The 25,689-nt window shown below is 35.9% G+C and overlaps 1 protein-coding gene across 1 annotated transcript in view; it reads left to right on the top strand.

The window, feature by feature from the left end:
- The window catches only part of LOC123563301 (protein sidekick-2-like), a 53,037-nt gene that overhangs the window by 11,700 nt on the left and 15,648 nt on the right, over nt 1–25,689 (top strand). The window contains exons 6-29 of the mRNA XM_053524598.1: nt 937–1,087; nt 2,385–2,509; nt 3,262–3,384; nt 3,861–4,031; nt 4,493–4,786; nt 5,506–5,655; nt 6,862–7,044; nt 8,299–8,588; nt 10,611–10,846; nt 11,535–11,635; nt 12,061–12,159; nt 13,552–13,743; nt 16,451–16,611; nt 16,981–17,193; nt 17,563–17,646; nt 18,257–18,407; nt 19,223–19,338; nt 19,525–19,727; nt 21,241–21,344; nt 22,668–22,738; nt 23,003–23,228; nt 23,417–23,532; nt 24,106–24,286; nt 24,775–24,909. Coding sequence (XP_053380573.1) covers nt 937–1,087; nt 2,385–2,509; nt 3,262–3,384; nt 3,861–4,031; nt 4,493–4,786; nt 5,506–5,655; nt 6,862–7,044; nt 8,299–8,588; nt 10,611–10,846; nt 11,535–11,635; nt 12,061–12,159; nt 13,552–13,743; nt 16,451–16,611; nt 16,981–17,193; nt 17,563–17,646; nt 18,257–18,407; nt 19,223–19,338; nt 19,525–19,727; nt 21,241–21,344; nt 22,668–22,738; nt 23,003–23,228; nt 23,417–23,532; nt 24,106–24,286; nt 24,775–24,909 — 3,876 coding nt within the window. The remainder of the gene's footprint in view (nt 1–936; nt 1,088–2,384; nt 2,510–3,261; nt 3,385–3,860; nt 4,032–4,492; nt 4,787–5,505; nt 5,656–6,861; nt 7,045–8,298; nt 8,589–10,610; nt 10,847–11,534; nt 11,636–12,060; nt 12,160–13,551; nt 13,744–16,450; nt 16,612–16,980; nt 17,194–17,562; nt 17,647–18,256; nt 18,408–19,222; nt 19,339–19,524; nt 19,728–21,240; nt 21,345–22,667; nt 22,739–23,002; nt 23,229–23,416; nt 23,533–24,105; nt 24,287–24,774; nt 24,910–25,689) is intronic.

The following is a 25,689-nucleotide window of genomic DNA, read 5'->3' as shown; positions in this document are numbered from 1 at the left end:
AGTGGGTGTGCGACCAGCATGGATCCAGACCAGTCTGCGCATCCGCGCAGTCTGGTCAGGATCCATCCTGTTCGCTAACAGTTTCTCCAATTCCAATAGGCTTTAAAAGCGAACAGCATGGAGCCTGACCAGACTGCGCAGATGCGCAGGCTGGTCTGGATCCATGCTGGTCGCAAACCCACTATGTTGGTTTTCTCATGGTATGGCTCATATTAGGGATGATTTTAATATGCCATAATTATGTAGTGTTTAGTTTTGATGTGTTTTAGTGAAACTTGTTTAAAAGTTGTATAAATATTTAATACTTTGGAAAAAAAGAGGGAAGCATTGCATTGAAAAGTCAAGCTTAACTTTTCAAAAATGAAGAATAATATAATATATAATATAATTTTTTAACTTGAATATAAACGATAAAACATTAGTTTGATTTATGCAGTGTAGATTGATTCCAATTGCTTTAGCACATGTGAGGCTCCTGTGACTGATTGTTGAAACCCTTGCCACTTACCCTGCTCTGGCTTTCATGTGAAGCAGCCATCAACTTGCTTGTAGGCTGGAAGGTCAGTGGTTCTTACCAGACTGCCCAACAAGAACAAAAAAGGCTTTGACCTACCATCACTGTTTACATATTTCCATTGTGCTTCTTAACCATTAGTCTGCTGGCATCAAGTGATTCTGCCTTTGCGACGAGTGCAGACCAAGATCAGCCTGCACATCCATGGAGGCTGATTATGGTCTGCACTGTTTGCAATTCAGGTAGTAAACTTTCAGTGATCACCGCTTCAAATAATAAATGGTACTGCCCAAATTGAATGGTGGACCAGTCCATTTCAGAAAGTTAGCAGGGTAAGGATTAATAGTGCCTGTGGAAAAAATGATATTATTCCTTCTAGGATTTCTGGAGAACAGCATCACAATTATATATATATTTTTCAGTGAGCCCAACAATGACCAATCAGATTTCAAACGAAATTCCGAGAGATTTTGGACAAACTGTGACTATCAACTGTACAGCAAGTGGCTTTCCAACACCTACAGTACACTGGTACTTTAATGGCAAGGAAATAGGAAAAGATTTTAATTCCAGGTAAATTCAGATAAGGAATGTGTCAGGTCAGTCTATTGCTAGGATTTTACCTGGACTGTTCAGAGAGTAGCAAAACTATTCTATTCCACTGGGTATTTGCATTGCCATTGGTGTCACATCTTAAAGTTAAAGCTTTGCATGCAAGTTTATACCTCGGTATCCACTGCATGTATTGACTGAAACTTCTCCCAAGGCTTTGTAGTCATCAAACCTTCTGGAATTAATGTACCAAGTTAGATAACTCTTTTTTTGAATGTAACACAAATTCAGGAACAACTGTAGATATGTTTTTGGTTGTAACCATACAATGCTTTCCAGTCATCAGACCTGCTGAAATAAAGTAGGATTACTTTTGGTTGCATTTGTTCTAAAGTATTGCTCTTTTCTACTTTGAAAATTAAGTAAAAATTTTGCACATAACTAAGAAGCTGTACCTTAGTAATGATTGACACTTCACACGAGATACTCTTCTCATCAAACATACTTGATTACCAAAGTTAAAGAAATCTTGGTTGAACGTTATTCAAGATATACTGTTATTTGAATTAGAAATTTTGGTTTAAATTTTGCATGTAAGTTGTTTTTATTGCTACTAATTATATAGTTACATAGGAACTGCTAATTTATGGCCCTTTTTCAGTCTAGAAGTTTTAAGTTTTTTTCAGTTGATTTATGTTTCCTATTATATCAACAGGGTTTGTGTTATAGAATCTTAATATTACATTTTGAATTAAGGAAGCCTGTCCATTTAGTGGCTTGTGAGTTTTATTCCCAAGTGGGTGTTTTATCCATGACAGTTTGATAAAACACATTGTGTCTGAAATCATCCGTCTTCGGCTTCTGATTTATGTGGAGAAGTTGGAGGTTATTTGTGTAGAACAGATTAATACTGGTGCAGAATCCAGGAATACTGGATAAGTTACTAGTAACTGCCTGTCCTTAAGTAACTGAAATACTGTTGAAAAACAGCTCTAAAACCAAAACAAACAAACATTGCTTAAAGAAAGAAAGCATAATAGTAGGAAAATTCTGTTCTAAAATTAAAGTAATTATGTTGCCATGGAAACAAAATGGCTGCCATTTTTTATCAAATGTAAGAATGTTTACTACTTTTGCTTTTTCAGGTCTGAGTTAATCAAACTCACTTTGTGCCTCATCTGATTTTAAAATGTCTAGCTTACAAAACAGAAAGAATGAACAGAGTTGACAAATGTATTTTGAAATAAGATACTACACTTGCCTCTGTTATGGAATTATGACACATACATACAATTAGATTTTACTTTTTGTTTTATAGCAGTTACACATTACATCCGAATGGTTCACTGGCAGTAAGTCAATTAGACCTGGAACATGATGGAGTTTACCAGTGTTTTCTACGCAATGCTGCTGGAGAAACCGCCAAAGCCACCTGGCTTAAAGGTAAATGTTTAAACAGATATTGAGGGAAGATAATGCTTTTAAAGTCAGTCAGTGAAAGATGATGGGTCTAAGTGGTTGAGCCTTTTAAGTTCCCTGACTTTGAATCACTTGCCTTTCAATCTGGCTTTTGCATACAGGAAAGGTGTTTGTTGTGAGGAAGTCATCCAGCCGGCCTATGGAAAGTTAGTGGTTCTTCCAAGGTGCCTAATTGTGCCTGATATAATTCCAGGGGTAGGAGATGGGGGTAGGAATCGGGAATATTCTTCCACCATGGAAAGCAGGAAAGTTGCTGCATGTCTAATAAGTTACATCAGTGTGACTTAACATTTACCCTGCTAAATTTTTATAATAAACTTGTCCATCTTTCAATATGGGCAGTACTACCATTAACTCTTAAAAGGAGTGCTTACCTAATAGATACTGACTGAAAAGTGAACAGTACAGATCATGATCAAAAAGCACGGATAGTGATCTACGTTGGTCACAAAGGCAGAATCAGTCATTTCCCGCATGATAAGGGTTAAAAAATGAACAAAACAAGTATATTGAAAACTTGTGAAGAGTGAATGGGAAATAATTGTTTTAGATTGTTATGTATTGCAGCCTTATTGAGTAAATGACATTTTCTGTACATCATCAATTCTTTTTAAGTTAGTTTTGTTATAATGAATACTTCTACTTTTTGTGTGTGTTTTGGTAAATTTCATATTTCACTTTTCTTTGAGAAGTTAGTGTTTTTTATCATATTACAGTGAATAGTTCCCCTCCTCGAATGATAGAAGCTCCGTCCAATATAACTATACTGGAAGGGGGAAATGCTCGGTTTACATGTGAGACTAAAGGTGCACCGAAACCAGTTGTTCGGTGGGGTAAAGGTAACCATTTGATGTGTTCTATTTATTGTCCGTTATATTGACTGGTTTACATATTTTCATGAGATTAATGTCAGCTATATAGATCATTGTGAATATAACTAGTCTACACTACAGTTGTTTCTCAATATGGCAAAGAGCTCAGATTAGTTGAAATTTTTCACATTTAAGTAGAAATATAATCCTTACACGAAATACTATAGCTTGGCTGGAATCGGCCCTAGTTACCAGCATGTCGTAGGGTGCTACACTTCATCTCTTGCATGTACCTTTTAGTTCTGTAAGTTATAAAGTAAATAGATTTAGTGTACAAATGTATGACCAGATATGGTCAGTGTTTAAAGTGGTCCCTTGTAAAGTAGCACTGAGTAGTCTCAACATAGAAATGGAAGTACAGGTATCCTCTTAACTTTTAAAAACATTCATTTTAGTCAAATTTTATTTATTTATATAAATGACATACTGAATGTAATTTACAGAAACTGCAGGTGGAGGGAGTGTAGAAATCACAGATTCTGGCAGATTCCAGATACTGGAAGGTGGCAGTCTCCTGATTGTGTCTGTTGAGAGGGATGATTCTGGGATATATACATGCAACTCTTCTAACAGCCAGGGTCACATCGCAGCATCTGCCTCACTTTCTGTATATGGTATGTTGTTCTATGTAATCACAAACTAGTATTGAGTAATAGTCCACATTCAATTTGCTTTGCTTTGAATCTGCTAGAAATAGCAGAGACCACTAACTGATTAGTGGGGAAGACATATTAAGTGCTGTCCATCTTTCTGTTTTTCTGCCTGTCCATCACAAAGTTTTTCCACGCAACTCTTTCGACTATATTGGATTGATCTACAGCAAACTTTACAAGCGTGATCATTATCAAGCCTAGTTGTGCATATCATCAGCATTTTCCTGTTTGATGATTGTCAGTGGAGTTACAGCCTTTGATTTATCAAATGTTATGATGCTTTGGTCATTTCTCTTATATTTGATGTTGTAAAAATGCAATGAAATGAAATACTTGGAACATTGAAATGCTGAGATTATTTTCTTAATTTATCATGTGTTATCCTTTTTTTGTGCCCAATAAGACATAAATTGTTATTACAGTAAGAACACAGATTATCAGACCTCCACAGGACCAGAGAATTATCAAGGGCTCAACTGCAACATTCTATTGTGGTGTTTCACATGACCAAAATATTCAGGTGACTTGGAAGTGGACGCACCGTATGCTACACACTGATTCAGATTTGGTGATCAACTCTGACGTGAGACGTTCCATCGCCACTGACGGTACATTAACCATCACCGGTATCAATAATATAGACATCGGAGATTATACGTGTCATGTGACGTCAACAGGAGGAAATGACACAAAAACTGTGTCGCTCACAGTAATTGGTATGTTTTCTTCTGATGCATTTGCTTCTTAGGTTGCTGTTTTGAAAAGAAATGATAAAGAAATTTTCAAGTTCAAGTGAATACTTGTGTAGTCAATATTATTGGGGGACTTAATTTTTATGGATTTTTTTTGGTTTGTTTAATCCACGGAATCATATCCCAATGAACATGTAAGATTCGCTTTCATTCTATTTCGAAAACAGAAATCCCAATGAAAAAGCTGTTTCAGCCAAAGGCAGGGAATTTCATACCCACAAAATTCTGATTTCTCAATACTGTGACTTTTTCAATGGAAAAGGTTAATTTTAAACATTAAATGATTTTACAAAATACAAGAAAATTTGTCCCACGTAAATAATTATGATTTCATGAAATACAAATGTTGATGTAATTCACCTCTGTAGCTGCAGTGTTTTTACGCTTGTTTTACTCTATGTTTATCCATCTGGAGAATGAATTTTACATATACCTAGATACAGATTATATATAGAGGTAACCATTCTGATTAACTTAGATTTTTTTTAAGGCTTATATAATCATTTTCATTCCTACTGAAAGAATATTCAGGAAATATATGATCTCTAAGTAAAAACAGTGCCCAGAGTGCCCAGTACATAAATACAAACTTTACATTATCTGTTAAAGAATTGTATCCAATATAATGTAGAATCTTTGCTTGCCAATTTCTTACAGCTTCATTCCGAATGGTATTTTTTCAGAGTTACCTCAGGCACCTGTTATTACGTCAGTAACACTACATCCTACTGATGTACGAGCTGTCATTGTGAAATGGAATCCAGGCTATGATGGTAATACCCCAATTACCAAGTTTAGTGTACAGTACAAGGAGGTCCTGTATGCAAATGAAGGTTTGTACCCTTGTTTATGTCAGAGCTGAAGGTTATATTTCTTTCTTAGATCATGTATATGATAATGTTCTTTTTCAGTTTTCTTAATTTATTAAAGTAACACATTTTCTTTAAGTATTCTTGAACTTTTTTTATGCCCCCAAAGGGAGGCATATTAGTTTTCAACTGTCCATCCGTTCATCACAGCGTTAACTTTTTGCATGAAGGCACCGTTAACTTTTTGCATGAAGGCACTTTACTCGCGAACCACTGCACCCAGGACCTTCAGACTTCACATGCTGATAGTACTTATTGAGTACACAACCCCCACTGACTTTGGGGTCAAAGGTCAAGGTCACCAGGTCAAAGGTCAAGGCGCTGCGAGGGCATTTGTCACCATTAGTGACAGCTCTTGTTTAAGTATGGTATAAATGAAATTGTCTTTGTTCTTCCTAATTGGACATACTGGAATGGTTCATTTTACCAAAGAAAGATTTAGCTTGTATTCATTAAAGGCATTAGAAATTGTCCAATGCAACACACTAATATAATAACAATTAGTGACACATGGTAGTTTCTGTTTTTAGCTTACCTGAGCACAAATTGCTCATGGTGTATACATTGTGCATCTGTCTGTCAAGTGTGTCTGCCCAACAACCGCTGATTGGACTTTAATGAAGTTTGGTGTGGATGTTTCTTAGATTGTCCTCTACCAAAGCTGATCAAAGGGTTCTGCTTAGTTGCACATTGTAGCCAAAAATGGAGCTAGAAATAGAAGCGTTAAAAATCTTTTTCTCCACAGCTTTGATATTTGGCATGTGATATAAGGGTTCGACTCATTACCATAATTGTCCAAGTTATTGCTCTAAGGTCAAAAATTGCCACTCCCTGTGTGTGACATGTACTTATTGTAGGCTTATATTTAAGAAACACTGAAATCTTCTCTGAACCAATAATAGCTAAAGCCTTAATATTTGGTGCGTGATATCAGAGTAGTACTGTCTACTGTAATTGTTCAAATTATTGCCCTAGGTTCAAAAATATGTGTGACATGTATATAATATAAGCTAACATAGAAGAAACCTAATTCTATACTTGTACCATTACGTTATACAAACACACTTGAAGCCATGTACACATGTGAGTGCTTTAGGGTCAAGGGTCAGGGACCATGTTGCTATGTTTTTGTTTTTCAAAATCATGGATTGTTTTTTTTATTTGTTTTAGGAAATAATGATCTAGGTTGGTTAACTTCTGATGCTGAAATACAGCCAGATGTTCGGGAAGCTACAGTGACTGGTCTTCGACCTGCACGACATTACAAGTTCAGAGTGTTTGCTTCTAATGAAGTAGGTGAAGGTCTTCCTAGTGACCCCAAACCTGATCCTGCTATAGAGATGCCACAACAACGTAAGTTATAATTGATTAAATTAGATTGTTTTAAATGTTACACCTGACAAAATTAACTTTTAACAATTCATCAGCTCTGAAGTTAAATGATTTTAAACCTAGTGAATTGCTCTTATTATGTCCAATAACTTTTTTTATGCCCCGAAGGTTGGCATATTAAAATCGCACTGTCCGTCCTTGTTTGTGTGTGTGCGTGTGTGTGTGTGCGTGCTTCTGTCCATCCATGTAAATTCTTGTCTGGGCTGTAACTCTGCTATCCATAAAGGGATTTTGAAATAACTTGGCATAAGTATTCACCATAATGAGACGACTTGTCATGCGCAAGACCCAGACCCCTATCTCCAAGGTCAAGGTCACACTTAGAGGTTAAAGGTTAACAGGGTCTGTTTCGTGTCTGGTCCATATATTTGCCATCCATGAAGGGATTTTGAAATGACTTGGCATAAATATGTACCATTATTAGACAACATGTCGTGTGCAAGACCCAGACCCCTAGCTCCCAAGGTCAAGGTCACACTTAGAAGTCAAAGATTAACAAGGTATGTTTTGTGTCTGGTCCATAACTCTGCCATTGATGAAGGGATTTTGAAATTACTTGGCATAAATGTTGCCAACAATGAGACAATATGTCATGCGCAAGATCCAGACCCCTAACTTTAAGGTCAAGGTCACACTTAGAGGTTAAAGATTATGGTCGGTTTCTTGTCAAGTCCATAACTCTGCCATTGATGAAGAGATTTTAAAATTACTTGGCATAAATGTTCCTTATATTGAGAGGATGTGTCTTGTGCAAGACATAGACCCCTAGCTCACACTTAGAACTCAAAGGTGTTTCTTGTCGAGTCAATAACTGTGCCATTTATCAAGAGATTCGAAAATAATTTGACACTCAGCCACGGGGGCTCTTGAAATGTTATATTTAGCAAAACTGCAAATCAAGTACCAGATTACCAGCACAGTATCTGTACTGACAAGAGCTTCAAAAAGCAAACCCTTGCTCTTATAACCACCCTGTTTGTTCAACACAATTAAAACTACAGCATTGTAAATATTTAACTGTTCAATGTTCTTTTATGTGGTGCCCATAAAATTATCACTATTCTGCCTTTCAATAAATATACATGTAATTGCATTTAGTGATTAATTCATGAAAAACTATACTTGACACATATACTCATCTCTAAATGCATGATTGGTTCTACCAGAGATGTTACTTTGTAATTGTTATATGAATGCTTGTCGCTTCTCTTGCAGCCCCAAGTAGTCCACCAAAAGGATTTACCGGCATGCCGCACACCAACACCTCTGTGATGTTAGTTTGGCAGCCTCCAGATGAGGATACATGGAATGGGCCTCTTCAAGGCTACACTATACAGTATAAGTTAGCTGGGTACCCAAACAGTACCTTCCAGAGAACAACTGTCAACCAGTTAAGCGTGAGTCCCCGATACCAGTTGACAGGATTGGCATACAACGAAGCGTATGAGATCCAGATAGCTGCTTACAATATTGAAGGTGTTGGAGTGTTTAGCAATCTTATACGTGTAAGTTCTCTCTCTAGAGGTTCTAGCTGATTTCTGCTAATGTACCTGATGGTACATAGATTTACTTGTGTGCTTTAATTTGATGGAAATACTCAAATTTAATTCTGAAAAAAATCCGTAAGGTATTGTGGTCACTTGATCGTCAGAGTTGGTTAAATTTTGTTTAGATCCACCTTTTCTCAAAAACATTAAGAGCTACAGCTTCGAAATTTGTACACTTGTTTATCGTCATTAGGTAACTGTAGACCAAGAACCATAATTCTGATACATTTTGTCAGAAATATGGCCCTTTCTGTACTTTAAGCTTAAAATTTTTTGTTTAGGTCTACTTTTTCCCAAACACTGTAAGAGCTATAGCTTGTTTATCATCATTAAATAAGTAAGTAGACCAAGAACAAGAACTCTAACCTGCATTTTGTCAGAAATATGTCCCTTTTTGTACTTAGAAAATCTGAACTATAATTCTTTTCTTACATATTGTTCAGCATTTTCACACAAGCGATGGCACTTGCAGGTGATGCTCATGTTTATAGCTCTAGTTACTAGGTAGTTTGGGGGCCTCTGATCGAGTGGTCAATGTTGTTGTCTTTGAATAACTTGCTCCTCACTGCTGGAGTTCCAGACCTTGCTTGGGGTGTAAGATTCTTTCATATGAGGAACATAATTCTACCCAGGTGCCAGCTCATGAAGAAATAATGCCTGGAGAGGCATCTGAAGTCTTCTTAAGTCATAAAAAAGCTAGGATGTCTCCATATAACCTTTAATTGTGTCAGTGTGACATTAAATCAAATAGAAACAAAATCTAGGAAAAGTTATTGATTTTCCTGGTAGTATCTATTTGCAATGAATGCGAATACTAGGTTAAAGTCAGATTAAGACTTGAATGCAGTTTTTTGAGTTCTGTAAAGCGATATGGCATGACATACATTCTGTATTTCTAGCTCGACTTTATGAAGAAAAAATAGAGCTATTGCACTTGCCCCAGCGTCAGCGTTGTTGTTGGTTGAAGTTTTTGATAAATCAGATATCTCTATTACTATCAAAGTTATTGACTTGAAACTTAAAATACTTATTTACTATGAAAGGCTACACCAGGAGGAACAATCCTCATAACTCTGATTTGAATTTTGTCAGTATTATGCTGCCTTTTAACTTTGAATTTTTTGGTTGAAGTTTTTTATAAAGTCAAATATCTCTGTTACCATCAAAGCTTTTGACTTGAAACTTAAAATAGTTATTAACTATCAAAGTCTACACCAGGAGAAACAATCCCCATGACTCTGATATGAAATTTGACAGGGTTAGGTCCCTTTTTAACTTAGAATTTTTTGGTTAAAGTTTTTGATAAAGTCAAATATCTCTGTTACCATCAAAGCTTTTGACTAAGAACTTAAAATAGTTATTTACTATCAAAGTCTACACCAAGATAAACAATCCCCATAACTCTGATTTGAAATCTGAGAGGGTTAGGTCCCTTTTTAACTTGAAATTATTTGGTTAAAGATTTGGATAAAGTCAAATATCTCTGTTGCTATTATAGCTTTTGATTTGAAACTTAAAATAATCATTTACTATCGATGTCTACACCAGAAGGAACAATCACCATAACTCTGATTTGAATTTTGACAGAGTTATGCCACCTTTTAACTAAAAACTTCTTGGTTAAAGTTTTTGATAAAGTCAAATATCTCTGTTACTTTCAAGGTTTTGACTTGAAACTTAAAATAATCATTTACTATCAGAGTCTAAACCAGGAGAAACAATCCCCATACCTCTGATTTGAATTTTGACAAGAATTGTGTCCCTTTTTAACTTAGAATATTTTGGTTAAAGTATTATAAAGTTTATACTGGCAAAGCTCTAATTCATAGTCAAGCACTGAGAAAAGTCGAGCGTGCTGTCTTACAGCTCTTGTTTATTTTGCATCTTAAAATATAATAAGTAACATATCTTTTGATCAAAGAGATTGTAAATGCAAGCTGTCTTAAACCAAATAAAGATGGAATCTTTCTCATTAACTAGGTTAAGACAGAGGAAGGTCACCCGACTGCTCCACCTGAAGGTCTGGAGGTAATTCCATTGAATTCAACAGCTGTAAATGTTAGATGGACCCCTCCGAATCAGCAGTTTATAAATGGCATTAACCTAGGTTACAAGGTGCTTGGCAAGAGACTGGAAGGGGTATTTTCAGAGTTTGTGAATGTTGTGCCACATGATACAACCAATCCTACAGGAACGCAGCAAACAATTCTTCATAGGTAGGTTTAGAAATTCACTGCTGATGTTTTACAAACAAGTTTTACCAATTTAAACTAAATTTAAGGACATTTCTCTGGTAGGTAAAATTCCACTACATTACCCGTGATAATAACAGTTTTCTGCTTTACATTTGGAATAAAAATAGAAACCTCTTTTACCAAATAGAAAAAGGAGTACAGAGTAGTTATATTATTTCCCTTATCAATATATAGTGCAACCTCTGTAGAGCAACACCCTTTGGGAGAAACAAATATTGACTGTTATGTAGAGGTTGTTGTTCTGAAGAGGTGAATTTGATAGTATATTTCAGGTTAGGGAAATTTTGATGATTTTGGTATAGAGGTTTTTGCTTAAGAAAGGGCCGCTCTGGAGAGGTTGTACTGTATTATAAAATCATTAATTCTTTTCAGGAGACTAATATTTTTTGGATTTTATTGTTTAGTCAGTCCTTAATTCCCAACAAACAGGAAAAAAAATCCCATTGATGATATCCATATATAGCCATTTTAATTGACCCTGCATATCATGATCTGCACTGGTCACAAAGGCAGAATCAGGCATGTTAAGGGTTAAGTCTATGACATTCTGCGACCACGAAATTAAGCTGCTTTACAGTATTTTGTAAAAAAAGGTAATACTGCTAACAATTTGTATGATTTCAATTATATTATTGTTTTTTTTTAACAGTTTGCAGAAATACACAGAGTACAATATCACAGTATTGTGTTACACAAAAATGGGTGATGGTCCCAAAGCTCTGCCTAAAACAGTTAGAACACTGGAAGACGGTACGTATAATTTTGATACTCCCAAATATATTATATGTCCTGAGATTAAGAAATTTTAAATTCATAAATTTGCTACAAGCATACTGTGCTGAGATGATGCAGTGTTTTTGTTGTGTTTTTTTGTTGTAATTTTATATTCATTGTAAACAAGTACAGAAAATCATGTGTCATTTTGGATCCTAGAATAATAAGATGGGATATTGAGCTACTAGATAATGCAAAGTTATGAAGTTGTAGGCCATTACTATTAAAGGATCATAAATGTTTAAGTATTGTAATTCAGTATAGGTGTGTATTAAAAGTCAGTATTAGTATCTTTAAATGAAGTGGTATGTTTAAAAAGAATCTTTTAAAAAAAAGATTTCTTTCAGTTTTATAATATATGTTTGTTACTGTTCTCTGCATGTTCAATATTTCTGTTTCAGTACCGTCACAAGTAGGAAGTCTGACATTCAGTGACATCAGATCAACATCATTAAAAGTGAACTGGGACCCACCAACAGAAATAAACGGCGTCCTTACTGGTAATGTATTAATCCTTATCATGCTGGACACTATTGATTCTGCCTTTGCGACCAGTGTATATTATGATCAACCTGCACATCCATGCAGTCTGATCATGATCTCCACTGTTTGCCATTCAGTCTGTATCTTTTTGGTAAGCACCCCTTTTAGCAGTTAATGGTACTGTGTATTTAGATGACAGATAAGTTCATTATTGACATTTAGCAGGGTAAGGGTTAAATTGAAGTATTCATATAGCGAGAGATACAGTTACCTTTAGAAATCTGTGATCAAATTTCTTTAGACTTGCAAAAAGAAATCACAGATGAGATTGTTTAAGGTAGTTCTGCACGTTTGAGAAACCGGAAGTGATGGTATAACGTCATTTATCCAGAAAACGTAGAATAAAGCTTATTGGACTTATACATTTTATTTCACGCCCTATGTTTATTTACGATTGTGGGAAGTTTCATTAAAATCTACATTGTGGAAAATTTTCTATTCGCGAAAATGTTATAAAAGTTGCTATTTTCCCATAGACTTCCATTATGAAAAATTGCGTTAGGTCCAAAATTTTCAAATCAGTCTAGCAAAAAATCAAGCACACAACCCTATTCTTTTTATTTGCTGAATTTTCTAGGTATATTCTGAAGTTTTGAAAAATCAGAGTTTAATCTACATTGTAGAAAAAATTTCGATCCAAACATGCAGAACTACCTTAACTTCGAAATATAGAACTTACACACATATGGAAACCTTGGATAGAAGGAACAGTAGGCATTGCTGTTGCATTTAGGTTTTAAGTTTTATTGTAAGAGGCTTTGTTTCACTAGACTTTTTCTTATTATCAGCAAACAACATATTATAGGGATTGAATTCTCAGTAAGGGGCAGGGAGCAGACGTCTTTTTGTTTAGGGCCAGATACCTCAGAAGTTACAGGGTCAGATTATAATGGTGTTTGTTAAAGTATTATGACAGACTTCTCAGTTTCACTTATATCTCGTAATATTTCATTGTATCTTTATCTCGCTTATCCCCACTTCAAAACCCAACCTGCACTTCCACCCATCCCCCAGCCTTCCCACCAGTTATACCCTGTGTAAACACAATCCCCCATCTGTTGTCCCCACAAAATGAAATAAAAAATTGTACATTCTTCACACTTACTAATATCTCATATTGTTTCTCATACTCTCATACGCCCGCTATCAAAAACCCCCATACAGACATTAACATAGATCAGCCGAGATAAAAATGAAACGCGGACATATGGAATCTTGATAAACTGCATTAAAAGGACACTCAACAAAGTAGGATGATAGTTGATAGAATTTTTTATATCAGAACCATAAAATGTTTTTATTACATTTTCATATGAAAACGAATTACATGTACATTAACGTTTTTGCAGGTTACACATTGCTATATGAGAAGAAGAATGACAGCAGTACACGGCAGAGAGTTGACCTTCCACCCAGTAACCTTACCTTCACCGTGTTCAGTCTGACTCCGATGACTAAGTACACCATTTCTGTGTATGCTTCAACTGGTGTCGGAGCAGGGCCATCAAGATCTGCTGATATTGAGTCTGGGGTACCACCTGGTAAGTTGGTTTTATACATAAAATGCTGGTCTTAGATTCTGCAAATAACAGCCAACTCCATACAAGTTTATTATTATTATTATACCACATTTATATAGCACTCTTTTCATGCACTTGTACACGTTCAAAAGTGCTTTACAGAATAAATTGCAAAAATACAAACAAATACGTATACAAAGATAATGCATTCCACATTAACAAAAATCATGAATGAAAACAAGTATAATTTAAAAAAAAACAAGATAAAAAAAATAAATGTATCGGTCAGTTAACAAAATATTGTACAAAAAAGTGGGTTTTGAGCAGGCTTTTGAAAGCAGCTAGCGTGTCAGCTTCCCTGATTTTGACAGGAAGAGAGTTCCAAAGCTTTGGAGCAGTGCACGAAAAGCTGCGATTGCCATACATCATGGTATTAGATTTTGGCATAACCAGTGACAGCGTGTCTTGCGATCTTAGGGTCCTGACCGGTTTATACACTTCTAGCATATCCCTAATATAGGCAGGGGACTGATTGTGTAACGCCTTAAAGGTGTGGGTCAGAACCTTGTACTGCACCCTGTATTTCACTGGCAACCAGTGAAGCTCCTTCAGAACCGGTGTTATATGATTGCGACGGGGCGTCTTAGTGATTACGCGAGCTGCAGTGTTCTGGACATGTTGCAACTTGTTAAGTGTGCTGTTTGGTATACCACTTAACAAGGCATTACAGTAGTCTAACCGTGAAGTAACCAGGCTGTTTATAAGGGTTTTTGTGGCATCACTGGTAAGATACCGTCTGATGTGACCTATTCTGCGAAGTTGTGCATATCCAGCCCGGCACACCGAGTTGACTTGTTGTTCCATATCCATACCGCTGTCAAATACTGCTCCAAGATTCCTAACACATTTCGTGGATTTTATCACAGAATCACCGACCTTCACAGAAACGTCATCAATGTACTTGGAGTTACGCTTTGATGTCAATAGCATTACCTCAGTTTTGTCAGCATTGAGCTTCAGCATGTTGGAATTCATCCACGAGACAATTTCAGTCAGACAGCTCTCAATGCGGCGCAAAGCTTCACTTCTGGCCACAGCCTCTATCGGCTTAAAAGATAGGTATAACTGAGAGTCATCAGCGTAGAAATGATGAAGAAGTCCATGACGTCTGCATATGGCACCCACGGGTTTAGTGTACATGATATAGTTCTTTGGACCAAGCACTGATCCCTGGGGCACACTGTATTTCATCAACGTAGGCGTCGACAACTCACCATCAACGCATACAGTTTGATAGCGGTCACTAAGATATGATGACATCCATGCAAGTGCTTTGTGTGTGACTCCAAAATGATGTTCGAGCCGGTGTAACAGTGTTTGGTGATCAATCGTGTCGAAAGCCGCAGAAAGATCGAGTAGCACGAGGACTGTTACAGAATTTTGATCGAGAGATGTGAGGATGTCATTCTGTACCTTTATCAAAGCCGACTCAGTTGAATGAAACTTTCTGTAAGCAGACTGCAGTCCCTCATGTAGCTCATTTTCACTCAAGTGCCGCTCAAGACGCGCATCTACTACCTTTTCTAAGATTTTTGAAATGAAAGGGAGGTTAGATACAGGCCTGTAGTTTTTGAGAATGTTTGGTTCAAGACCTGGTTTCTTAAGCAGGGGTCTTATCCTAGCACTTTTAAACTCTTTTGGTACATAACCTAATTCCATTGATGTATTTATGATGTTTGTTATCAGCGGCAAGAGCTCATCGAGACATTTCTTCAGAAGCCATGTTGGTAAAGGGTCAAGTTCGCAGGATTTGTTTGGAGATTTTTGTATAATTTGTTCTACCTCTTCTATCGTTTAAACAGTTTAAACAGGATGAGATTGCCATACAGAGCTGGTTGCAAAATTGGAAGCATATGTCTTGTCAAAAATACTCCTCTAAACTTTTTGTAAATGTTTCGCATGTAAAGCTACAGTCACACATACGGATATGTCCATGCGTTGAGGTACGGTGCGGATAGGATTAGTCTGTGGGTATATAACTACGGAGCAGTACATCTTAGTACGGGAAAAATGGTGAGAAACAGGAAACAAACAAAACAATACAGGACACGAATAAGTACGGATAGGTACGAGGTACTATGTTGAATTACGTTTTACTGCGCTTTGCAACTTGCCCAGCACACGGACAGGTTTGCGGTAAACTACGTTGAACTATGCTTAAGTACGAGCAGCCTCGGATAACTATGTTCGGCTATGGCGATGTACGTAACAGCACGGATAACTACGTTTAACTACGGATGAATAAGTTTCAGCCAAGTTGGACTTAAGTCACGCTCAAAAGGCTACGGTTCGCTCAAACTTTTGTGCATGTTCAAAAGTTGGAGAAACTTGTAAGTTTGGAATAAGTTTTGAATACGTTTTGACCACGTTTTGGTATGGATTAATACGAATGACTACTCTGAGGTACGGCTCAGGTACGGATCGATACGGATTACTACGTTTCTGTCCATAGCTAGACGTAGCTATCCGCACCGTATGTGTGACTGGGGTATAAGCAGATTCCTGAGCAATTTGTAATTTCTGAAAATTACTTTCCTACCACAGTCTATAGACACTGAATAAATACAACTAATGATGTTGGCTTTTTCATCTACTTGTCCATCTCTGTTTGACGTTACGAAGGTTTCAGTTATTATTATATAGCTTCTGGGTTTTCTTTACATTACAGAGTTGCCAGCCCCACCGTACAATCTGGCAGTGTCCAATATTGGTGCTAGATCTGTATTACTGCAGTTCCTGCCTGGATTTGATGGCAAAACTTCTATAACTTTATGGATTGTCGAGGCCCTGGAAGACATGCATGCAACACAATGGAAAACTATATACACGGTAATAAATTGTACCTAAAATGCAGATTATTTCCCAAATAAGAGCCTTGAGGAAGAGTTTTCTTAGTTATTATCTGAAGATATTTTCTGAATATTTCTTAATGCGTCTTCAGTTACTAATTAGTTAATGTAGGTTTTGTGTGTTGGGAACATTTTTTTATGGAGAGGGCCTTTATTTAAGAGGGAGAGGGCATATACAGTGATATGGGTATATAAAATCAAAAATCAAGATTGCAAATGATGGCATTACATGATTTTAAAGAAATGGAACCAGTCATATACTTCATAGACTGTTTCTACATAATCCTCTGTTTTCCTTTTTGTTATTTATTAAGAATATTTCTCTAAAATGTCTTTATGTATTATACAGAAGTACAATCCCTCTGCCAGATCTCTACAGGTGGAAAACTTAAAGCCATACACACACTACAAGCTCCGTATCACAGCGGAGAACATAGTTGGACAGAGTGGAGCCAGTGAACCAACTCGGTTGTTCCAGACTTTACAGGACGCACCAGGAGCTCCGCCAGGCAACGTGACAGTCAGGGCACTCAATGCCACGGCTCTTAGAGTTAGCTGGACAGTATGTATAGATAACTTGTCTAGCTTAGTTGGTTACGTGTGCACACTTTCAAGGGTGATATGTTTGATTCCCTACAAGACCTTTTTACAGAGCATGTTTCAGATACATAAAATCATTCATCATGGTAGGAAACTGTCCTCCACTTTCTGAGACAATGTAAATAACATGCTCAACTGATCAAAAATCTACAATTAAATACTTAACTAGACTCTACTTTATAGACTCTACTTTATTTAATTGAAATAATGCAAAAAATATTAGATAAATATTGTGAAAAGAAATGTTTGGATGCTAGAAAGATGTAAAAGCTCATTTGCATATTCTTCATAGAATTTGTTCACATTTAGAGCTACATTTTGATTTTTTCAGCCGTTGTCTAAGGGTGATTGGAATGGAGAACCAAGAGGTTACAAAATATACTACAGATTGAAAGATGCTGCTGGTGATTTTCAGGTATTTGAATGCAGAGACTGACTGACATTGCATTATGCTGCATTTTGTGTTGTAAATTTGCTCTTGATTTATTAAAATTCAAAAAATGACTTTTTAGTCTAATCACAAAATGAAATAAGAAAGGTCTTAAAAAGATTACAGGCCTCTAACCAAATGTGTAAAACAATAGCATTTGATACTAGTTGCCAGTATTGCTGTGGCAGGCATTTAGATGAGTATGGTTTAAATGCAACTATATTGCTTCCGCGTCATATCAGATTTCAGTAGCTGGATTAATGCTTTTGAGAGTTTTCTACAATATTTTTTTTAAGTAATTACATCAGAATTTAATTTTTCTAAATTTTAGAAAAGTTTGACATAAATCTGGAGGCTTGCAGCTGTATACCAAGGTCCCATAGTTCTGAACATAAGAAACTAGACATTCAGGAAGGGTTTACCAATTTATTATTGCTTTAGAATTAAGGTCTTATAGTTTTGAATATACATGTAGGATGCTAGACATACAAAAAGGAATAATTTTCACACTCAGCAATCTAGGTTGGCTCATTTTGATAAATTCTGGATATTACCTACCAATATGTGTATATTTCCCACAATCTTTTATGTACAGATTGTAGATTTGGACAATGGTATGAATCTGGATAGTGCTATACTTGGTAGACTACAGGAGTGGATGCAATATGAAGTAAAGATGATAGCTTACAATGATGTTGGTGCCAGCAGTAACAGTTCAATAACTGTAGAAAGAACTAGAGAATCTGGTAAGTAGCCTTTAGTATACATGTGCTATATATGACAACATAATTGTAGACAGTTTCTTCTTTTAACAGCTTGGCATTGGATTCCTTAAGACTAGAACATTGAAATTTTATTAACTGAGTGAAATATTGTCAAGAACGAAGCTTGTTTTTCCAGTGGAACAAAAAAAGTAACACTCGTTACAGCTGATTGAACCTTGTATGCATAAAAATACAACTTCCAAGGTACACAGTGCTTATTAATAGGAAGCCCACATAAAGGAAACCTGCTTTGAAAGATTTTTCAAGAAAAAGTTTGAAAATGCTTGCAATAAGCGGGTGTTACTACCCAGACTCACTCGTGCAAAATAATGCTCCTGAATACATGAGATCTTCATTCTCAAAAAAGATCACATCTGTTTTGTATTGTTGTATTCTAAAATTGTACACAAATTTTTGACATAGATCTTTAACCAGGCTTTTCGAAGCTGAAAACCTGGTTATTAGATTGGCGATGTTGTTTGGCGGATGGGATGGGATGAGATGGAATGAGCAAAGTCAAGATTTAGTTTCCATTCAATAACTTTGGTTTGGGTAGAGATAGTGAAATGAAACTTGCTATAGGTGGCTTTAGTATGACCAAGGCTGGGATTGTATTTTGTCCAGTGGAGTCAATGTCAAGATCACAATTATTAAAAATGGAAAAAAATAGTTTCTTCTCAATAACTAAATTAAACTTGGTATATAGGTAGCTTTCAGAAAAATTCTAATTTTCTTTGATCATATTTTATTTGAACATTCTGCCAGACATTTCTAGTGAATGAACTTGTGTATTTCAGTGCCCAGTGAGGGACCACAGAATGTACATGCAGTGCCTATATCATCTACCAGTGTAAATGTATCCTGGGGTGATGTTCCAACCCTAGAACAGAATGGAATGATTCTTGGATTTAAGGTAATGTCTAATATATAATTTTTCAGTATGTATGTATTTCAAAGCTTCTTTTCAAAATTTTATGGTCAGGCTCGTGCTTACTATTTTGTTGTTCAAGTTAAAAGACTGTGTACATAAAAAGTTGTTTTAGAAGAAGCAAAAACTTCCCTGAGAGATCATTCTTTAATGACACATGTTCAACTGCAGGTTGAGTACAGATCTTCAGAACGGAATATTCCTACACAGTCAAAGGACGTGTCTGGTAATACAACAACCCATGTTTTGTTGGAAAACCTTCGCAAGTTTGTAACATATGAGATCCGGGTACTAGCTTACACTAGAATGGGAGATGGTGTGCCAAGTTCCCCTGAAATTGTAGTACAGACCAATGCTGATGGTATGTTATTGACGTTTGTTTTCAAAAACCTTGATTATATTATGCAAAATATAAATAGTATTTCTACAGATGAAAGTTAAGGTATGGCTTCTGTATTCTTAAGGTATTGGACCTGTATTGACAGTCTGCAAATTTAAATTTCCCCGTAGTAATGATTTTGGTATCCTCCGATGTTAATGGAGAGTCTTATGTGTGTTAAAGCAATTTTGTTCATTTTTTAGCTCGACTATTCAAAGAATAGTCTAGCTATTCTACTCACCCTGGCGTCGGTGTCGGCGTCACACCTTGGTTAAGTTTTTGCATGCAAGTACATACAGCTATCATTTAAAGGCATATAGCTTTGAAACTTATTTATTCTTTTTCTAGGTCAATTACCAACCTCACTGGGTCTAGTTCCATAACTCTAACATGTATTTTGAGCAAATTATGCCCCCTTTTGGACTTAGAAAATTCTGGTTAAAGTTTTACATGCAAGTTACTATCTCCAAAACTATTGCAGATATTGAATTGAAACTTCACATGTGTCTTCGGGGTTATAAAACTAGTTGATAGCACCAAGTCCCATAACTCTGACCTTTATTTTGGCCAAATTATGCCCCCTTTTTGACTTAGAAAATTCTGGTTAAAGTTTTGCATGCAAGTACATACAGCTATTACTAAAAGGCATATAGATTTGAAACTTATTTTTTCTTTTTCTAGATCAATTACCTACCTCACTGGGTCAAGTCCCATAACTCTGACATGTATTTTGGTCGAATTATGCCCCCTTTTGGACTTAGAAAATCCTGGTTAAAGTTTTACATGCAAGTTACTATCTCCAAAACTACTACAGATATTAAATTGAAACATCACATGTGTCTTCGGGGTTATAAAACTAGTTGATAGCACCAAGTCCTATAACTCTGACATGTATTTTGGGCAAATTATGCCCCCTTTTGGACTTAGAAAATCCTGGTTAAAGTTTTGCGTGCAAGTACATACAGCTATTACCAAAAGGCATATAGCTTTGAAACTTATTTATTCTTTTTCTAGGTCAATTACCAACCTCACTGGGTCAAGTTCCATAACTCTTAACATGTATTTTGAGCAAATTATGCCCCCTTTTGGACTTAGAAAATTCTGGTTAAAGTTTTACATGCAACTTACTATCCCCAAAACTAATGCAGATATTGAATTGAAACTTAACATGTTTCTTCGGGGTTATAAAACTTGTTGATAGCACCAAGTCCCATAACTCTGATATGTATTTTGGTCAAATTATGTCCCCTTTCGAACTTAAAACTCTTTTGATATTTAACATTTTGGGTAATAATTTCCTGCTTCTGTGACAGTATTTCGAATAGTTGAGCTTGGCTGTCTTACGGACAGCTCTTGTTTGAAGGGTTGTGCTTCTGTATTATTTTGAATATAATGTATTAACTTCATAAGATATAACTTGAAATCCAGAAACTTGTCTGAGCTGCTTAAATGTTTAGAATTCCATGTTTTCAGAAATTTAAACTAATATATTTTTGTCATTTTCACAGACTGCGTCCAAATACAGAATATGTGTTTAGAGTGGCTGCAACAAATGATATTGGAACCAGTCCATTCAGTGTCCAGTCAGAAAGTGTCCGTACTCTGGAAGATTGTAAGTTAATTTATTAATAGTCTGTATTTAGTGTCCAGTAATTGTGTTGAACAGAATCCTTTTTTAGCTCATCTGATTTTTTGAAAAAAAATGATGAGTTATTGTCATCACTTGAGCGGTTGTCTGCGTCGGCGTCTGCGTCGGCGTTGCCTGGTTAAGTTTTATGTTTAGGTCAGCTTTTCTCCTAAACTATCAAAGCTATTGCTTTGAAACTTGGAATACTTGTTCACCACCATAAGCTGACCCTGTATAGCAAGAAACATAACTCCATCTTGCTTTTTGCAAGATTTATGGCCCCTTTTGTACTTAGAAAATATCAGATTTCTTGGTTAAGTTTTATGTTTAGGTCAGCTTTTCTCCTAAACTATCAAAGCTATTGCTTTGAAACTTGGAATACTTGTTCACCATCATAAGCAGACCCTGTACATCAAGAAACTTAACTCCATCTTGCTTTTTGCAAGATTTATTGCCCCTTTTGGACTTAGAAAATCAGTTTTCTTGGTTAAGTTTTATGTTTAGGTCAGCTTTTATCCTAAACTATCAAAGCTATTGCTTTAAAACTTGCAACACTTGTTCACCATCATAAGCTGACTCTGTACAGCAAGCAACATAACTCCATCCTGCTTTTTGCAATAATTATTGCCCCTTTTGGACTTAGAAAATCATGTTCTTGGTTGAGTATTATGTTTAAGTCAACTTTTCTCATAAACTATCAAAGCTATTGCTTTAAAACTTGCAACAGTTTTTCACCATCATAAGTGGACACTGTACATCAAGAAACATAACTCTATTCTGCTTTTTGCAAGAATGATGGCCCTTTTTAGACTTAGAAAATCATGGGTAGGACAATATTTCTATTACACAAAAAAAATCAGATGAGCGTCAGCACCCGCTAGGCGGCGCTCTTGTTTCACCCATGTTGCAGATATTTAGTTAAGACAAACAAAAAGTAAATATTTTCAAATTTAAATGATAGATTGAAGAATGGTAATATACTGTAAAATCATTTAATTTCATGGGCATGAAATTTCGTGGTTTTGGTCAAAACGGCAATTTCGTGGGGATATTAATTTGTGGATTTCAACTTTTGAACATAAAATGAATGGGAAATTTACTTGTTCGTTTGGATTAAATTTTCGTGGATTGACTGATCCGTGAAATCCATGAAAATTAGTCCCTTAGGAATATTAATGATTTCGCAGTTTATTCTTTTTCAATGCATTGTTTTGTAAGTTTATAATGCCTTTTTCTCTTGTCTGAGTTTTTTTTAGCCATTTCTTTCTAAAATGAACTGTAGTGAATTTTTGTAATTGTGCTTTATAGATCCCGAAGGAGCTCCCAGACACGTTAAAGTGGAACGCCTCACAACAACATCAGTCAAGGTCACTTGGGAGGTAGATATTTGCAAGTACAGTTACCATGATGGTGATAATAATACACAAATGATAAACAGGACATAGCAGTCAGTAATTTTGATAAAGTCTTAAGTTCAGAGTAATGAATTTTAACACAATTGTTAAAGAATGTGTGGAATGCAATTTCACTTAAACTCAACATTGAGTAGAAGTGAAATATTTCTGGGCTTGCATTTTAAGGTAAGAAAATTTTGAGTCATTGAAATTTTCATTGTAATATCTCCTGCTATATATCTGTTCTAGCAACCTTTGCCAAACACATGGAATGGAGATTTGCTGGGTTACGTGTTGATGTATAGACAGGCAGAGAACACCAACTATATGGAGGTGGAGATTCCAGTAATAAGCACAGAGAAAGTACTGCCCAACCTGGTCAAGTTTGTGAACTATGAGTTCCTTGTGAAAGCTTTTAACGCAATAGGGAAAGGTCCTGCTAGTACCCCAGTTACTGTGTTTGTAGGGGAAGCAGGTATGTTCTTCTTCATGATTTAGTTTAGGAGGTTTAGTTAGTGTAAAAACAACATTTCTGTGCTAGAATTTATATTTCTACATGGGTAGGGGGTGGGGCTGGAATAAATTATGAATTCATGTTGTAACTTTTTGTTTGAAATATATCATGTAGCAGTAGCTGACCCTTATATTTCTGTACTGTTTTAGCACCAACTGCTGCTCCAGTGAATGTTACACCAGTAGCCTTGAATTCCACAGAAATACAAGTCACCTGGCTGCCACCACCACCAGAAACACAGAATGGAGACCTATCTGGTTACAGGGTGGGTTGTTTACATGTTTACATATGTTGATTGCATAACTGTCTTGTTTTTATTCTCTTTCAGCATTTTCAGACTGTTACTTTGAGCTTGTGTTAAATATTTGGTATAAGGTGAAACTTTTTGAAGTTGTCAAGAGGGTGAACATATTTTTTTGCATGTTTGTTTTTTTTCTATTGTGCAACTCAGTTTGTATTTTAGTCAGGTTATAACAGTATTTGCTGTTACACTGAATGTACAGGAAAACATGGACAACTAATTTCCTTGACTGCAATTACAGTGTATATCCTTAACATAAGTAGGTTTATGCTAATGATGTGATGCCTCCAAATCCTAAGAAAACCAGTACATGTAGGGGATTCAAAGTGATAAAAATGATACTGGAAACCAGTCTCACTTGTCCAGAATGTGATTGGTTGTTTTATATCACAGATATGGAATTGACCAATGACAAGGCTTGATTCAGGGACTGGTCTACAAACTCAAATTTTATCACCTTGGACCCTTGGCAAAAGTAAAAGATTTAGCTGTCAGTATTATATCCATATAGTGAACGGTTTCTGCTTTAAATTTCAGATATCTTACTGGCGTAGAACAGACCCAGAGAGCACTGCAAAACAGGTCACAAAGCGTGAACAGTCCGTGATCCTTGTCGGCCTTGATATCTATACAGAGTATGCCATCAGTGTACAGGCTATAAACTTGGCTGGGGAGGGACCCAAGAGTGCTGTCAAATATGAGAAAACTTTGGAAGGATGTAAGTTATCTAAGGAAGGTTTCTATCACTTTAACTCCTCTATTTATGCTTTTAATTAAATGTATTATTCTGTTAAGTCTTAATTTTAATATTCTAAAATTTACATTATATATACATGGTTTACTTTTTTCCTGATGCTAGCTGTATGTAGGAATCTGGACGAGACAGGACTACATTTTTGTATTGGTTCAAAATCAAGTTATATATCAGATAACATGTAAAAATTTAGTGTTCTTCAGTAATTAGGAAGCATTTTTATGAAGCTTATACATGTATTTAAATGATGTTGCCAATTCTTACCTGATATTTTATGTTCTGAGTATATTATACAGTTTGCTTGTAACAAAACTGAATATTGACATAGAGTAGAAAAAGGTAAAAATGGCAGAAATGTGATAATTATTTGTGCCTGTTGCATACTGTATTTAAGAAACTCGGAGGTGCTATCGTGTAGTGAAACAATGTCACAATTTGCCTCTTTATTTCAGTACCAGGAAAACCTGCCTCTCTCAAATTTTGGAATGTGACGTATATTTCACTTGATGTCCACTGGGAGGCGCCTGTCAAACCTAATGGAAAAATTGTCAACTATGAACTCTCCTATCTGGAACAAAATTCTGCCAGTATGTACATATGTTGATGTTATATGGTTGTATCTTTGAAATATCTTTAACAACTTAACTAGCTAGTGAAATAGAGTTATTGCAAATATATCATTTGATAAACCTACCTTAATTTTAGTCAAAATTAAATAGCCTACATGTAAAATTGGTATTAGGGAACTTAACTATAAAACAGCTCACCTGCTCATCTCCTTAGGGAAAGTGCAGATCTGTAGACTATGGGTTTGTGTGTTCGAGCTCCAGGTGAGGCATATGTTCTATGTTACACTTTGATAGAAGACATTGTGTTGAAGGCATTTTGTCTTCCATATCTGATTCATGTGTAGAAATGTTGAGATCTAGTTCTCTGTGATGATTTGATTATAGACATTTGGGCCTGAATTCAGTTTCCACATCTGATGCATGTAGAAAAGTTGGCAGATGCTTGTGGAGAAAAGGTAGATGATCCAGGAACATGGGTTATGTTAATTTCCCGCTGTTGCATAACTGAAATAATGCTGAAAAGTGGCACCAAAGTTACCAAACCCAAAACAATCAAAAAAAAAAAACAACAACAAAAAATGTAACACAGCAGCAGAAGAAATCGAAATAGACTTTGTAGAAAATGCAACTGTAATTCAGTGTAGCTATTGACTGTCTGGGTTACGTTGAAGAATGATTTAATTTGTTGACATTCAGTCAAAATTCATTGCAAGCCTGTTTTTTTAGCTTGACTTTTCAAAGAAAAAGTAGAGCTATTGCACTCGCCCCGGTGTCGGCGTTGCTGTCGCCGTTAGTTAA

Source organism: Mercenaria mercenaria, chromosome 2 (genome assembly GCF_021730395.1).
Source record: "Mercenaria mercenaria strain notata chromosome 2, MADL_Memer_1, whole genome shotgun sequence".
Lineage (NCBI taxonomy): Eukaryota > Metazoa > Mollusca > Bivalvia > Venerida > Veneridae > Mercenaria > Mercenaria mercenaria.
This window is presented reverse-complemented; position numbering and strand designations above follow the sequence as displayed.